Below are 17,731 nucleotides of genomic sequence, written 5' to 3'. Positions count from 1 at the left end.
TCAGTTTTTTGACAAAGGTGATTTTATCTCTTCCTGTTAAACTGCTGCACTCTAAGAACTGGTTTGTTGAAATCACACAACTTTTATTCCTTTATCCTTATTAATGCAGTGTATTGAAATCTGTGAATTAGACATGCTCATTTCACTACTTATACTGAGGTCATGTGGAACTAAGATGCAGTGCACCTTCACACATTTGCATATGGTGCATAGTAAGTTTACCAGTAAGATCAGACACATACTACCCAATTCTTTCCCAGCATCTTCGTTTGCTGGGTCCATATGTAAGCACTGCATCCCACAAGTCTATGTCTGGAGTCATGCTTGGCTCTGACTGAGAATCAGGAGTCAGATTGGATGCTGACTGGAATCCCTCATCTTCTGACTGGTCTATACTTTGGGGAACCTGTCAGAAAGAGTTCAAATGTCAGACATGAGAACATTTTACTGAAGACACATTTGTTAATGAAAAAGATGTTTTGCTACCATCCAAATGACTCTACGTGACCCAACCTCTCTCACCTACCCTCCCTTTATATCAATTTTTTATTGTAGGCACTCTTTTAATGTGATGAGTCTCTATAGGTATTAATGCTCATACATAAAAAAAACAAATCACCTTCAAAATAATATACTACACTTGTTGGTGTTAAATTCTAAACTTTCTTGTTTGGCAAGCATATAGTTCTACACATTGAGAATCTGTGGTATGGACATTCAACAATATGTAGCATTAACACAATGATACTGCTCTATAATTTGTTCCAGGCAAAGGATCCAGGCCACAGATCTTCAAACTGTAAGCATTTAGTTAACTATGACTAACAGAGTTTGTTCCCTAATTCATATGCAGAAAATCTGTAAGTGTCCAAACAGTGTATATGCCACATCCTCAGCTCCCACTCAACAGGAGCCATATGTGCAGAATTGTCCTCAATTTTAGTAAAAGACAATCACACCCATGTAAAAAGCAACATATTCCTCAAGAAATTGCAAATTTTCCAGTCTGATGCAAAGAGTTCAGCACTAACTCAAAAAGGTTCTGCCTCCTCTAGGTTACAATTTACATCCACATGTGAACACTGAATGACACAGGGTTTTTCTAGTTAATGTGTTTGCCTTCAAGTTTCAATTCAGACTCTGAATTAAAGGAATTGCAAGATCTATCCATATGTTAAGTAAAGGGAACAAGATGAGGATCTAAGGGTAAGCTATAAATAAGCCTACCTACACACAGTAAAAATGGAAAGAAAGAAGAAAAACTCTAAAAGTCTGTCTCATACTTCTACAAGAATAAGGCAGCAAAAATAAACAGCAAAAGGGGAAAAAAAAGAACTGACAGCAAAAGGGGGGAAAAAAGATACAGTAGAAATTGTACACACTGGAAAGGTAATAGGACAACAGGAACTAGGCTATTCAATAGAAAAAAAAAAAAAAAAAAAAAAAAAAAAGAAACAGAAAAAATGCTTTAAGATATAACAAGCCAAGACAACAATACAGCAAGTTAGGTAATGCAATCTGAATAGCAAAGCACATGCATTCAGACAGGGATGCTTAGGCAGTCAGTCTGAGCACTGACAAGCAAGGAACAATGCAGAGGAGCTCAAAAGACGAAGAGGCAAAAACGCAAGCAAAAGGTTGCTAGGGCAGGGAAGGTATGGATACAGCTGATGGCTTAAATTCATAAAGCCTATGGCCACATGATGAGTTTTGACACAGCTACAGGGCAAAAGAAAGGTTTTTGTTATCATACATCTCTAAAAAGCTTATCTGGTTCTCTGCAAAGGAAAGGATCCCTGCTCCATCTTAAATTCCAGTGCTGTATGCTTCTATCACCAATTAAACTACTACCTACATTTTTAACTACATTTCAAAGTGACACATGAAAGCATGCATACACTCCTTAGTCCAAAACAAATGATACTGTACTTTAATTGCAAGTCCAGACAAATCTGCATTGTCAGGCACTGGTGGCAAATCCAGCTTGATGTCCATATCATAGGTACGGCTGTGGACGAGAGCACCGAAGAGCGAGACGCGCGTTTCTTTCTCAAACTTGTCCCCGGCAGGACAGCTCTGAGAGAACAGCCCTATGGCAGGGAGCCCGGTGCCAGGGGCAGCCTCCATCATCTGAAGTGTCTGCTGAATGGTGTCGTTGAACTGACATTCTTCGTTTGTTATCAGAGACTGTATGTCAGCTTCAAACACGCTTACATCATAATAATCATAACCCTGGTATTTGACATTCCTCCCAACGTATTTGTTGTTCAGAAAATAGTCCTTTTTTTGGGGTACTAGCTGAGGAGGACCTGTTCCAGCAAGCTGTACTAAGAGATCCAAGACAGAGTTAACTTCAGTAAATGGTAAACATTCAGCTGTTTCCAGTTCCTCCACAAGATTCTCCAGTCTATCCGCTTGAGCACCTAGGCCAGCGACTCTCAAGTTGAAAGACAGCATCAAAATTTTGTTCTTCACTGGGAGTCTGGAAACGTTTGATTGCAACTTACGAGCCTCATCTTGAAAAAGGTTCATAAACAGGGCATTATAGGCAACCCTTTTCAAATTTTGCTTAGCCCTTCTCTTGCTGATCTTCTGCCTCCCTAAGTGAACCTTCCATGGCAAACTTGTCAAGTGTGCTTCACACAAGTCATTGAACAACTGTGTAATGCTCTCCATTTCAAATGAAACTGTCAGGTTTCGGCAGGTACAGTCTGGGTCTCTGATTTCATGGGAAGGAAGACCTGAAAAATATCAGGAAAAGGAAGAAACTCATAAGGTGTATAAGAAATTGGTGAGTATGCTTTAACTTGAACGGAGACAGCCCAAAAGAAAGAGAACCAACCTCCCACATATTTAGGACATGAGCTATAAAACCCCCACTTTATCATCAGTGAAGCGATGATAAAAGGAAGCTTAATTCCAGATGCCAATTCTTTCTCGGCAGACTGAAATAAAAGAGAGAAGATTGTCCTGATCGAATCCCGGATTCCTGCGGGAACACCTCTGCCTGTCTCCCGCAGGCACGCACCGCCTCCCCCGCTCGCGGTGTCCGCAGCCGCGGCCGCGCGGGCACAGGACGTGGGCAAGACGCGGGCGGTGACGGTGACTGGCGGCGGCCTCACGGCTGGGCTGGAGGGCCCCCGCCATCCCCGGGGCACTCGGGAGCACCCACCCAGGAGAGGCGGGTGCCGGCACCCCCGGAGCTGCCGAGGGCGGGCTCACCCTGAGCTTCCAGCGGGACCCAAGCACTGCGAGCCAAGCCCCCCGAGCCCCCCGCCACCAGCAGCGCCCCTCCCGCCCCTCCGCCGCCGCCCGGGCCGTACCTGCGGCGCTCCCCGGGCAGCGGGAGCGGGACGGAGCCGCCGCCTCCTCCCGGCGCCGCCGACGTCACCCGAGCGCGACCGGGCCCGCCCCGCTGCCGCGGGAGCCCCGCGGGGCCGCCCCTCAGGCCCGGCGCTGCCGCAGCGGGCTCGGCCCCGGCACCTCCGAGCGCCACACGGAAAACGCCGATTGGAGCGTTCGTGAATTTTGAACCATTCCTGCGCTGCTCACCCTAAACGCTGCCGCGACTCAGCTGACAAATGGATAACAACACGGTAGCGCCGGAAAGCAGTGACCCACGCTGCGCCCCAGCGGCGGGAGGCAACTGCAGCCTTGGGACGGTGTGTGCAAACAAATTAACCAACAGTACACTGTTTCCCCTCATAATTCATGTGTTAATAAAGGCTTAGAAAGATACATACCAAAATGCAACATTGATGTGATTCAAACACTACAAATTCCGTTGAACAAAGGCAGGGAAACGGGAAAGAGCTGAGCTATTACTCAGAAAATGCTTTTTCATTTAAATTGCTGTGTTTAAAAAAAAAAAAAAAAAAAAAAAAAAGGGAGGAGGAAGCGTTGTTTAGGCGAGACAGGGCCAGAGGGGAGAATGGCAAAAGCTCCTGTCAGGAAACAAATTTCCTAATTTTCCTAACAAATTGTTAGGGAAAATGCTGAAGCTAAAGTTTGGTGATGGGCCAGTTTCCAATTTAAATATCTTTTTGGACTTCAAAGGTCGATTTAAAGAAACTTTAAACTGAAACAGAACATCTTCATGTTCTTCAGCTCTTCTTTGTGAAAAATCTTTCACATAGCTTTTTTTTTTTTTTTTAAAGAGATTTTAATTTCAAAATGGCCAAGGATGCGTATAATTTTCCCTCCAGCAATATCTGAAAACCAAAACAAATGAGAAGGGAAGCACTGTGAACAATTTAAAAAGACAGCTGCAAAGACATTTATTTATTCTGCATGATATAAAGTTGAACCCAGTAGGAACACCAGTATAAACATCATTTGAAGTGTCTGAAATCAAAAGGTCAAATTATTGAAGTCACAATAAGAAAAAAGTGCTCTTGAAAATGATCCCTCAATCATACCCGGAATACTACAAAACAAGGCATATCCTGGCTATTGCCTTGGGATGTTTGTTTAATTTTGAGAATTTACATGATGTGGCCTTAAGCCACTACTACGTCTCTGGAGATTTGGAGTTCTTATTTGTTATACTGAGAATTTATGCTTGAAATGAGGGCAGAGTGAAGTCCTCATATTTTCCTTTTCTTCTTCTTTGCAAAATGATTCTGAAGTGAAATCAGTTTCTGGAAATCCCATCCTCCACTGAAAAGAATAGCAGTAAGAAAACCAGTTATTAACCAAGCTCATACCACAATTCCTGACCCAACAAGAATATTGTTATTGGAACCAGACCCCTGGTATTGGGCATTTCTTCTGAAAGAGAGAATGACATTTTCTTTTAGAGATGCCCATCTGGATAATTGTTTTTGGTTTTTTGGGTTTTTTTTTTTTTTTTTTTTTTTTTGTTGAAAAACAGAAGTCATTCAGCAAAGAAATATTTCTAGACAAGTATGTTTGAAAACACACATACCTGCCTGGCCTGATTCCTCTACAAATGCAGCGCCTGATCTTCCACTCTTTGTAACTGTACTTGCAGCATGACTAATCATTATTGAGTTATTCATGGACAAGTTAAACATTTAAAAATATCATCTGGTTTGGCACTATGTTCAGAAAACACATCAGCAATCAGAGCCAGGACACATCTTGTTACCCATTCTTTAAGCACATAGTTTGGTAATTTCATTCCAAAATTTTGGAGTACCAGTATTTTAAGTCCCAAGGGTAGAGTTGTTATTTGGTGCTTTCCGGCTCAAGTGGCAGAATTAGAAGCATTCAGAGTTTCACCAGTTTCACAGTAGATCAGTCTGGTCCCACTGACTTGCAGGACCCAGCTATATTTATATATTATCTTTTCAGAAACTAACAATATACAAGAGTTAAAGATAAAATCAGACAGCTTACCTGAACACTGAAGCATTTTCCATTCCTGCTGAAACTGGTCTCTTAATGCTTTTATTTTATTTACTTTTTCTTGGGTAGGAGGTACATAAATTCCAAAGGGAGGAGTAGAAGCACCCACTAATGCTTTGGCTACACTTTGCATTAAACTTATCTCTGTGTCCTAATTAGGAAGAAAAAATACCCATGTGAACCAAGCTCTCTTTGTGCTTCAGTGATACATGAAATATTTGAAAACAAACGTTTGTAATTCAATTGCTAGTATTAGTAGCAAGAATGAGCAATCTCCCATTTTCAAATAAAAATGTGTTCAAATGGAGGGTTTTTATTCTGAAAAATGTAAATTAATTTTTATCTGTTGTAAAACTTGTTTCTTTCAAATGGAGAAAGAATCTCACTTTTCCCTTTATGCCTGAAAAGAAATAATGCTGGGTTAAGGACAGAAAATATTATGGGGTTAAGGGGAGCATGGAGCTGCTTATTTCATGCATCATTTACTTTCTATGAGAGGAAAATAGTAATATATTTTGTTTATTCAAGGAATTTACTCTTTTGGAGTTCTCACAGTCTAAATCTGTACCATTTCCTTGCAGAAATTGGATTTGAAAGGCTGATGCTATATGAAGATTATATTTGGAAGACTGTAACACTATTTTGTTTTTAAAAGAGAGAAGCATTTTTTCAAGTACTCTAAAAAGCCAGGCACATGGCATTAGAAAATCATGATCCTGTTATAGAGCTACCTGGTAAAAGTATCAATCATTTTTTTAACATGCCTAATATCCTTTTATTGTCTGAGCTTACACTTCAGAATATCAGTAATTTTCTCCATTTCATACTCCTAATTAGTAGTGTGCAAATACATTATTTTTGGATACTGCATATCAATGTACAAATTATTTTAGCTTAGCCAATTTATGTATCAGTATTGTAAATTAAACAACATTTGAGAAAACTACAGAATAAATTATGTCAAAAATCCACTTAATTGGCAGCTTAATGAATAGCAAGGCTTTAATTGGGTACTTGCTGGGGAACAGATTAGAATAAGCATACATGAACAGTTTTTTGTTGTTTCTCACTGAAGAACTAGAAGGCACAAAAGTAATCAAAAGTTACTGTTTCATAGATCACACAGAGAAACTGTGTTACTCACAACCAGAGGATGCTGGAGAGGCCAAGAGTGGAAATTGAGTTCTTTATGTGATTAGACAAATTCATGAAAGATACACTCACTGACACTGATCACTGCTATGGATACAGCCTCCAGCTCCTATATTTAGGCATCCTTAATGTGGTAGCACATGGAAAAAGTTAGCCTAGGCAAAGTCCCTATATTTTTTATTTTCTTTCCCTGCTCTCTACCTGAAACACAAAGCTGGGGTACTCTGCCCCTCAATTATGTATTATCCCAATTAAGTTCATTTGGAGGATATGTGCCCTGCTGATATATCTTCTGGAGGCTAGAAGTCGTGTGTGACAAAGCACAACACCCAGGAGAAGAGAGGAAATTTAGTGGTCTGTTATGAACAGAACAGCGGGCTGCTTTCAATCACTTTTGATGGAAAGAAGCCAGATGATTTAATACACAGGAAGTGCCTCTTTCCAGGAGACAAGTGAGCTGTGGATCCCAGATAAAAATGTGGCAAACTGACAGAACATCTATGGTCCACAGACAAAACCATGGGCTTGTGTTCATGCCTCGGCTTCTCCACTGTGCAGGCTGTGACAGCTGCCTACAGCTCGGTGTGCAGCTGTGTCTTGTCTTGCTCTCAGGACAGACAGAACCTTGGGCAGTTTGTGCTGTGAGCTCAGGGGTACCAAAGACACAATAAATACAGCCAGTATTTTCTACTGGGCAGCTTGAAGCAGTTCATACCAGTGTCTCAGCCATACACTTTGAAGTACCACGGCTTAGCACCATTTCTTACCTCAATCACAGCAAAAACTTGAGACTCTGCTAGTCCTCGTAGTAAAGAAACAAGCAGAGAAATCCCACTTATTCCAAGGGTCCTGTTTGGGCCAACAGCTATTACTGTTAGGTTTGGTTGATAACTATATGCTACAGGAAGAATGAATCCAAGTACAGCAGAAAAGAAATCATTTCCTCCAGCATCCTTTAACAACAACAACACATCGGTTAGCACAAATATAAAGCGCCAAATTCCCAGATGTAAAACAAAACAGAAGGGTGACTCTCATAAAGCTTTTGATTGTCCTAGGAAACAGGATACTGATCTACTTTCCCAGCAATTTTTATATTAAACATGCAGGATTATTCATCTTTTCCTTAATGTCTTTGCAGTGTAACTCTGCCTTGCTGAAGATGAACTGCAGTAACTACAGAAGGTTTCCTCAAACCCATGCATTCTAATACACTCTAAAGCTCTGGGAAGGAGTAGTAACCTGGCAAGGGCAAAAAAAGGAATCATTTTCAAAGGTCCAAAGTGGATTAAGGGGTGCAATTCTTAATGTCATTTTATAAATTTCTAAATATATTCTATTATTACTGTTTAAAAAAAACCCTTCCTCCTATGTTGTTTCTAGAAAGTGAATCTTACCTCTTTCCAGTTTAGAGAAATACAGTGTTTGCAGCTGGTCTTTCTAGACTGTTCTTTCTCACAGATATTTATGATAAGCATTTTCCTGTAAACAAAAACCCCACTTGAGTATTTAACCAATTATTTCCCAATGGGATAAAAATGGGGTATTTCCTTTCATCATTCTTTAAATACTAATTCATAATGCAGGAGCAAATAACTATTTGCATTAGTACATTCAGAAATGTAAACAATTAAAACTGAAATACTTTGTATTACATTTTTAAAAAGATGATTAAAGACTATTGGCAAATTACTTTTAAGAAAACGGGGAGGTAGAAAAAATTATATATTAAAGAAGACTTTCAGTAAGGAACTTTGCATCAGCAATATGTGCCTCCTGAAGTTATAGGGGAGATAGATCTCCTATTTAATTAACAATTGCCTTATTTATTATGTTGTATTTTCAATAACAATCGAAATTTCCATAAATACAGGAGGATTATACTTCAAACCTATCACCAAATGTATGAAATAGCATTTAGAGACAATAATTTCTCTTTGAATATGTTTTGGGGATGTTTTGTATTATGTCTCAAGCTAAACTTCATAAATGTCAGCTCACGACTGGATCCTTAGTGCAGATTTCATCACACATACAGACACCTATGAACATGCAGAAAACCCTTGTAAAGGGAGGCCTCACCCATCTTCTGTGTTTGGTATCATCTGCATGTCTCCAACAAATACACAAAGCACTCTGCAGGAAACAAAAATTTACATATATTTGCAATTTTTTTTTTTTTTAGTTAGTGTGATTTATATGAAAGTTTGTGTGTAGATTAGAATAATTTAAAAGAATGTATATTGAATTTGGTCCATTAAAAGTAGAAATAAAACACATTTAGGGCAGCTGAAGGGAACCCCATTTCTTCCTTCAAATACTGGGGAGGAAAAACAAAAATCTGGGGAAGAAAAACAAAAATCAAGAAACTGTCCCCAGGCCAAAGCCAATGGAAATCTGACAAAGGAAGTGTAGGCTAGCACAGACATCATCCTTACAAATTTTTTGCCTTTGGAAAGGCAAAAGGTTATTGCTGGCATATACACTGTTACCTGGATTACATGTTGAAAATGCTATGCGTGTGGGCATGCTATTTGTTTTAAAATCAAGGTTTCACAGGTAATTTGCCATATTTGCCACACTTAGTATTTGTCAAAGGACTCTAAATGCAAACACACAAACTCACCTCTGAAATCCAAAACGAACAGAATGTCTTAGCGCAACAGCAGCAGAAAGAGCAGCTGTGGGTGAAGCTGCAATTCCATTACACACCTAGAAAATACATGTTTCATTCAGAAGCAATGCTACAAAAGATCATGTCATTTTTAAGTGTAACAGCTGTATTCATTATTTTCTACAAAAAGGCCATAATTGATTATTTACTATATTGATTGGTATTATATCTATATTGGCCATTATTGATTATTTATTCCATAAACTGCACTATTATTTCAAAAGTATGGTGCTATACCAGAAGGCAACTGTAAAAATAGCTTTTCCAGGGGAAGGCCATGTTTACTGGTCTCTGTATAGTCTGCAAACCGTGCAGAAAAATACACCCTATGAAAAGGAGGTTGTTCCTGAATATTCTGACTCTTCCTTTAACCTAGGCAAGCTATTATTTTCTGGAAAATACAATTGCCACATTACTCAGTCAACCGTTGAGTGTTCATTTGTGGTGTGTGCTTTGAACTCTACATAAAAGCTAAGCAAAAAGATGTATTTCCCCTCCTCATTCCTCCTCTTTGTCAGCATAAAAAGTTTACTTGTATCTGAAACTCATTAAAAGTTCTACTTCTTTTTACCATTTCTTAAAATCTATTTATAGATTTTATAAACTCTATTTATAGAGTTTATAATGTCAGAAATTTGTCCCCAGGATCTTCATATGTGAGTTCCAAGAGCAAGATGTCTTAGAAGAAAGAGGCCATTGTGGTAGTTATTCTTCCTTGCAGGCCTGGTACCTTAAAGAGAGCTTTTCACTCAAAGGAAGAGTGACTTATTATGACATAATGTTTTAAACTTGTTTTCAGTTCTTCTATGCTTATCCAAGTTTTTACACATAAATGTGAAGATGCACCCTCTAAGCCTTGCCCTCTTTTCATTCCTGACCCTGCAAGAATCAAAACACTGAACTAGAATTACTCTGCTCAGAATTAGAGCATACAGCAGAGCTGTTGAAAACAACACTAAAGAGTATGTGTGTGCATGCACACGTAAGTCAAAATTTACCATGTAAACTTTGCACATTGAGACAGGAAAACCATTGGCATCTCTTCAGATTTCTAGCTGTTGCTCACTAGTGCTTGATACAGCAACTTCTGCTCCCCTTAACTGGAAGACAATGCTTGGCTCCCCCATGAGTCTGAGAGCAATGAGAAGGTTCTTAAGGGCTCGTATTCTGTGACTACCTACAGAAAGTCTGGACAATGAGCTGCCCAAAGACTATTAGAAAGATGGATTTGGGTTAACAGCTATGCCTAAATGGTAGTTTTCTCATCTTGCATGTTCGCTCTCATAGCTAAACACATTATAGCTGAGATTAGTGGACTTGGGAGACAAATAGTAACTAGTATCTGGGTAACAATATAGTAGAAACAAAAAATCAGAGGAATCCCACTCCACCCCCACCCCCAAGACCAAGGCAGTATCTTATTACCTCCTTCTTAAGTATTTTATCTAGGATCACAAACACACTGCCAAGCGAGAGTAAAGTTTTGTCCTCTTTCACAAGGTCTGCATAAAAGCCACTGTAAAATAAATAATATGAAGAAAAACTAGGTTAGAGGCAATACTGTCTTTGAAGAGGACACTGGTAAAGTGCTTTGCAGTTAGTACTAATGAAGTACATTTTGTATAGGTGCTACACATTGATTCTCAGAAACCTGCTCTAGCACGAAGATGACAACACCAGTGCCTCACAGTCTTCATCTCCCTAAACCTGCCTCCATTCTGCATTGGAATGAAAACAAAAATGTCTGATGATATTCAGCAAACAGAGTTCTGTCAAAATTAGACTAAGACAGGACTAAACATTGCATTTCTCAAATCAGAGCAGTTTGGTATTTTTTCCAGCTAAAAGTGAGTACAGAGTTTTAAGACAGCATCCCAGCAAAATCTCTTTCTAAATTAATATATTTGCATTAGCTGTCCTATCTCTGTTGAAAGAGTAATAGAGAAAAAAGTATTCTCATTATTTCTTTAAAGGATCTCAGGCTATGAGTACTATACAACACAAATGTCTTTATTTATAAAGGAAGAAATTCTGGCTGCAACTGAGTAGACAAAGGCCAAAAAGATGACCATGGCAGACACAGAGCTAGATGACAGTCTGTACAGAGACCTCTCATCTTCTGTGGAAAAGAAAATAAATAGGACTAACCTGACAAGAGCTTTTATTTCTGTTTCATCCATTTCCTTCACCAGCTGAACATGTTCAGAAAGAAAATGTTCTGAACCTTCAGAGCCAGTTGTTGCTGTTTTGATGGGAGGCACTGGAAATAGAATATTTTTCATGTGCAATTCCAAAAACTTTTCTACTTTGACAGTGTTGTTGTTAGTTATCTGACATTCATCTTCTGTGGAGGGATTTGAATTAGCCTTCTTTAGTAAGTCTGATTTGGTGCTCAAATTTTCTAAAAATGACGTATCTAGAGAAAAAGAAAGATGGGTTTCACAGGTATTAGTTTCTAAGCAATGTGTTAATATTTGGATATATTTATTCACAAATAGAATACATCAGTATTCACAGTATGCATATTTACTCCCATGCACTAGCTACAATGTTTCCTGACACAGATGTTACTTCTTCAGTGCTACTACATTTCTTTTCATCTAGTGAAAGGTCATCTATTGTAATGAAGCTTATGCCCCTATTTTTGACAAAGAAAACACCATCCTCAAACAAAGATATCAAAGTGCTACTTTTTGGCATGATGTTTGGCAGCATCAGAGAGTTCTTTTCAGACCAGCTAAAGACATGACCTCAAATGAAGCCTCATACTGCTTCATCAGTCACTTGACGAATAACTGCTTGTTCAATTAGTTTGGTCCACTGGTATTAACTTTAATAATTTTCAATTTCTGTATAAATCCATTTATCAATAATATTTGCTTGAATGAAGAGAAACTACCTTCATAAGCCAACCATTTCCAGTAGGGTTTATGTGCTGCTCTCACATTTTGAATAGATTCAACAGCACTAAAAAATAAACCAGATTAACAGTATTAGCAATAATGAAAATCATAAGAGGAATCATGACTTACCTCAATAAAAAATCAAAACCAAAAAAATCCAACCAAAAAAGAACAAACTTTGATTTCTTCCAAGAATACAAAACAGAACAGAGTCAATAGGCACATTGCTTGAAAAGATTAGAGAGTCAAAAAAGACAAGTGAAGAGCGGACACAGCATGTACACACATTTACACATTGAGTGAAATCCCAGCCCTGCTGTTGGAGGAAGCACACCTGTATGAGTTCAGGAAAAATTTGTCCTGGCTGTCAATGTGTAGCCAAGAGATTTTATCCACACAATGTAAAGATTTAATTAGACTGACTCAAAAGCAAGACAGTCTGTTCAGGAGCTAAGTAAATCACATACCCTGCTATTCTTTGTGTTGAAGTCTCCTTTTTATTATCACTGATATTTGCAGCACTATGGGCACACGGTCCCATTGCATCAGCTATCATACAAACAGAATTCAGGTCGTGTTAAAGCCAGAAGAAATTCCGTGTACCTGCAGATTACTTGTCAGGTGTTCAGGAGCTGGACTGATATGTTGGATAAGTATGCAATCAACTCTCTATGACACAGGATGACAGCAATCTGAGATACCACAATTGGTAGAGAAGAAAAAGAGGACAGAGGGGTTATGGGATGTGCTAGGAGCAAAATAACCAGTTTTGCTCCATCAGTTTACCAAATGAAACTCAGCCCACAATCTATGTATATCCACACTGCTTCCCTGATTGATCCAAGCTCTGAGTTTTAACTAACACAGCCAACTGGGAGGTGCTGCCATTAAAGTGCATGAGGAGCATTTCTGCCGGAAAAAGGACAGGACAGCTACTGAGCTGGGAGAAAGATGGAGGACAGAGCATGGAGATGTGGAAGAGATAGTGCAGACAGGTAGAGAGAAAGACACTCTATAGATGTGGGACTGACAAAGGCCCAATGTTCAGAATGCTTTACTAGGTCATATTCCACCACTGTACACACACAGTCTTAGTGTCTCTAAAAAGAAGTTAGACTTGAAATTTAATTATCTTGGTACAGTTCTACATAGTCAAGTGCTTTTGCAGCCCAGGGCTTGATGCTCCAAACTCCAGAAACACAAGAATTCATCAAGACTGGCACTGCACAGCATCAACTCTCACTGGTGAGAGAAAGGTTTGCCCCAGCTATTGCTGTACGACAGCAACTGAAGTGGCTCTGGGGTCTGAAGCACCAACCCTTGCAGTTGCATACCTTCCCAAATACTGGCTATAGATAACTGGTATTACCTTGATTACAGCAGGGTTATCTCAGTCTCAAGTGAGATGGATTTCTATAGGATAACAGGGCCTAAGGATAAAGTGGCTTATAGTTTTATCTATAAGATCTCACAACTTGAAGTAATTTCAAAAACATAAGTATATAAAGCTGTACCTTGGATGACTTTTTAAAAATGAAAGTTATCCAAAGTAGAAAACAATACATTATAAACTACCATATTAAAACCTCCAGCAAAATGTTCAAAGCATGCATGTTTTTAGTCTCTTTAAAAAAACACATCAGTTGATCTAAAATTCTTTATATAGTTTACCTTAGACAAGGTGCCATTTCTCCAGTTACTTGAGGTACAGGATCTCCAAGCAAAGTTTTTACAGTCATGCACACTGATTCACCCAATGATTTCAAGTGGTATCCACCCTAAAAAGTATTTTGTATCAACTAAGGGACAAGTATTTTAACATCTCTCTGAATTTCAAGGTAGAAAATAAATTATCCTTTTGAAATGTATCTGTATTTACAGAAACAGAAGATGATATGCAAGCGTATCTAAGTCAATGATTTTGCAATATGAAAACAGTAACTTAGTGGCCACCTGCTGGCATCCCATGATTGAACTCACTTCATCATAGTTCAAATAAATTCAGAAATCAGTCATTACTTTGCCAAAAAAACACATGCCTTCTCCATTCTCATCTACAACATGCCATTTTCAACAGTCCTTGTGGAAGATTCCTTAGAAAGCAAATGCTATCACTGTCCTCTAAAATGGTTGTTCAAGAGAAATCTCCCACAGCCTAAATACATCTAAAGGTACATACTAAGTACGTTTTAATGAGTTTGGGACTGTCAAGAGCAGTGGACTAATAACTGTTCACAAGAACTGAACAGATTTATGAAAGATATGTGTTTTTGAATTATGAGCATATGGCTCCTTTGTTTCAAAACTATAGTCTAAGAGCTTGTCAAAACTTAGCCATTTTTGCATTCCTGGTACTCAAAAGAAAGATAAAAATAAGAAATTATTTTGTTAAGAAGTTTTGCTTCCCAGCTTCTAGTTTGCCCTAAATGGCTCTAATACAAAGACCTTTCCCCTGGAAGCACATTTCAAAAGTCTTTACCTCTAGGATGACACACAGCTTTCCATTAGCTAACTGCATCAGGAAATGGGTAAGGTGGGCAAACACCTCAGGAGTGGCATTCATCTGACCCTAAACCAAAGAAAAAATATTAAGAGATGACACCTTGATTCAAAAACACTGGTAAGAAACCCAAACAAACAATCTGAAGTACCCAAGTCTGAGATGGAATACCAGAACACTTGCCTCTCATTATATCAAACAGAATGCTGAACCAGCTGCATTTAAGGAAGGTGAAAAAAACCAACACAGTAATTACACTTATGGGATAATCTGTCTTTACATGTCTTGTTGTAATGTTTAATGAACTTGGGTCAGCCTAAAGATTCAAGCATGTATTTTTAGCTTGATTAAAGTGAATTTCACTTATCAATCACAGGACATTAAAACAGTAGGAATATTTTCCTAATAGATTCATGACTGACAACACAAAGACCTCAAGTTACTTACTTCAGGGTCACCAATTCCAGAATCGTATCCAGAGGAGACGATAACCAGTTCAGGATCAAACTGTTATAAAAGAGACAGTTTCAGCACACCTTTACGTCCTATTTTCAATTTTGTACAGGATTTCAGCTGTACCATGATCAACTGTTATATCAATTTGAATGTGAACACAAGTAAGGATTCTCCTTGAATACATTACCCTTTTATGCTATTTTTGTATCTGCTGGAGAAGTTGCAGATGGTTGTGTTGAATATTTAAAAGCTAAAATTCCATAAATACTATTCAGTTGATCAGAGCGAGATCATACCAGCAGAATAAAGGTATTAACTGTGCTACTGGCAATTACTGCATTTCTGTAAAATATTCAATGGTACCTGCTTTTAGAAACACTTAGGAAGTGCACTTTGGCAGTAAAAAATTACCTCAAAAGCCATCGGAAGCAACACATGGAAAAATGCAGCGAGATAATCTGAATTTCCCATCCCAACCTGAAAAACATGAGAAACACAGGGCATGTTTTCCAGTTGGAATGATAAATTTTCTAATGTACTTCAAGACTTCAGGGAAAGATAGGAGAAGTGAAAGATGAGGGAATCTTATGAAGTACAATAAAAAATCCTCTATTTTATTAAAGTGCATAAATATCCACCATTTTTAATCTTAATGAGCTTCAGTTGTCTGCTAAACAAGGATGGATGTAACTGTATCCTGAAACACCTTTTGATTTGATAGCTAGCCAAGATATTCAAGTAAAAATGAGTGTGTAAATTCTTCTCTCCCTTTTATTTTTTAAACATTATCACATTCTGAGCCATATTTTTCCAGCAGACCTTCCCCTGACAGGAAGGATATACACTGTGTAAGACATTTGCCAAGCAAGTGAAGCAGTGCACTTACTCACAAAGTTTTACATAAAGGATGAGATACAAAACTATTGCACTGGCTTTGTTGTGCTGTAAACAATATTTACCTTATTCCAAGGCAAATTTATGTTAAAACCTTTTCCTTTTCCCAGACCCACAGCATCATAATTGGATTCTTTGAGTGATGGCCAGAATTCCTGATGTTCATAGCGATGCCAAGAAAAGTACAAAACACTGAAAATAAAAAAAAATTAAAATCCAATTTGACAAAAAGATTGTGGAAATTACTTTATATCCTGAACCTGCAGACTGCATTGTCTGAAAGCAAGAAAATAAAACTATCCTATCCTTTCTCCTCCGTTCTGTTAAAGGATTTAGACTGAAAATTGGTACAGTAGGTCCTATGCTGAAATTAGCCTAAAAGTTAACATGCTAAAAATGTCTTATAAGCATGCACTCTACACAGATCAAATATAAGGAATTTTCAGAACAGCAGGCTTGTTTCTAGAACCTACTTACGTTGCTCTTCCAAAAAAAAAAGTTAATATATTTTATCCAACTACTACTTGAAGACTTGAACTGAGAGATTCATGAACAGAGAATAGATCTACTACCTCAGTAGTGGCAAACCAAGGTAATCACATTGCTTATTTTGTTTATTATTCTTTAAAGCAGAACAGATTTACATTTTATTTTGGTTTAGGTATTTCCTTCTATTTTGTAACAAATGAAAAACAGAGAGACTAAAATAAGAAGGTGAATGTTTCGCAAGATTCTAGTTTTAGAAGTTTAAGAAATCTTATTCTCTAGAAAGGCAAGCAATCTATAAACAGCTGACATTAAAGAAAAAAAAAATCCTTCAAACCTTGGATCTTCTTCAAATATATATTGAGTTCCTTGCCCGTGGTGCACATCCCAGTCAACAATTAGGATTCTGTACAGATCAGTAAAAGAAAACTTTCAGCGGAAGAGCCACAGCATCTTAATCTACAGAAAGTATAAATGAAAAACGTTCTTCTGAACCAAAAGGAACATGACACCCAGAAAGCTCTAGACATTAATCTAAACTAGGACAACATCAAACTGTTCTTTACACATGAAAAGCTTCTCTAGAGTCAACCATGCACTTACCTCTGCAGACCATATTTCAGTTTTGCATATTCTGCTGCAATAGCAACGTTGTTGAACAAACAGAACCCATTAGCTGCGTTTCTCTGGCTGTGGTGACCTGGAGGTCTGAACCAAAATTTTATAAATTATTCACAACAGAAGAAACTTCTCTAAGTGAAAACTTCCTCACTTATTTTCCTACCTGACTAACGCCATTCCATTGCGCACTTTTCCTGCCATCACAGCGTCCACCAGCTGCAAAGCTGCTCCTACTGCTAGTCTGGCACAGCGGTAAGTGCTCTGAGAAAGAGAAACTCATCAGCTTAAACAAGGCAGCCATGAATGCTCTGGCATCCCAACAGCAAACTGTCCTGGCATAATTCTACCCCACTGAAGCCACACAAAGATAGCTGAAACGCAACTTGACAGCACAGGTTCCAGTGTGCTTTCCCGTATCATTACCAGTGGTCACCATAATCTTTACAAGGATGCTCTCTGTGGAGCAGTCAAAAATGTGAGATGGATGTACTGAGTGGAATAACATGGCATCTTTGAAAATAAGGAATGAAACCCTACAGAAACATAACAGAAAACTTCATCTCCATTTCATGGCACAACATTTAAGAGCAATTGTTACAAAAATGTGATTTGCAGGTCACTAATGGTCTACAGTGACATTAAGTGACAAAAATGGAGCTAAAATTTGAGTAGTGC

The 17,731-nt window shown here is 38.4% G+C and overlaps 1 protein-coding gene across 1 annotated transcript in view; it reads right to left on the bottom strand.

Moving 5' to 3' along the window:
• Nucleotides 1-17,731, bottom strand: part of TUBGCP6 (tubulin gamma complex associated protein 6) — a 39,880-nt gene that overhangs the window by 19,722 nt on the left and 2,427 nt on the right. Inside the window, exons 5-22 of the mRNA XM_041471496.1 lie at nt 17,220-17,317; nt 17,039-17,143; nt 16,773-16,841; nt 16,015-16,141; nt 15,467-15,532; nt 15,047-15,106; nt 14,579-14,668; nt 13,771-13,877; nt 12,096-12,163; nt 11,345-11,612; nt 10,622-10,712; nt 9,149-9,234; nt 8,605-8,658; nt 7,920-8,004; nt 7,290-7,475; nt 5,362-5,521; nt 1,930-2,741; nt 243-406 (exon numbers count right to left, since the gene is read on the bottom strand). Coding sequence (XP_041327430.1) covers nt 243-406; nt 1,930-2,741; nt 5,362-5,521; nt 7,290-7,475; nt 7,920-8,004; nt 8,605-8,658; nt 9,149-9,234; nt 10,622-10,712; nt 11,345-11,612; nt 12,096-12,163; nt 13,771-13,877; nt 14,579-14,668; nt 15,047-15,106; nt 15,467-15,532; nt 16,015-16,141; nt 16,773-16,841; nt 17,039-17,143; nt 17,220-17,317 — 2,696 coding nt within the window. The remainder of the gene's footprint in view (nt 1-242; nt 407-1,929; nt 2,742-5,361; nt 5,522-7,289; nt 7,476-7,919; nt 8,005-8,604; nt 8,659-9,148; nt 9,235-10,621; nt 10,713-11,344; nt 11,613-12,095; nt 12,164-13,770; nt 13,878-14,578; nt 14,669-15,046; nt 15,107-15,466; nt 15,533-16,014; nt 16,142-16,772; nt 16,842-17,038; nt 17,144-17,219; nt 17,318-17,731) is intronic.

The sequence above is a fragment of the Pyrgilauda ruficollis genome, unplaced genomic scaffold (genome assembly GCF_017590135.1).
Source record: "Pyrgilauda ruficollis isolate IOZ18807 unplaced genomic scaffold, ASM1759013v1 scaffold27, whole genome shotgun sequence".
NCBI classification, from domain to species: domain Eukaryota; kingdom Metazoa; phylum Chordata; class Aves; order Passeriformes; family Passeridae; genus Pyrgilauda; species Pyrgilauda ruficollis.
This window is presented reverse-complemented; position numbering and strand designations above follow the sequence as displayed.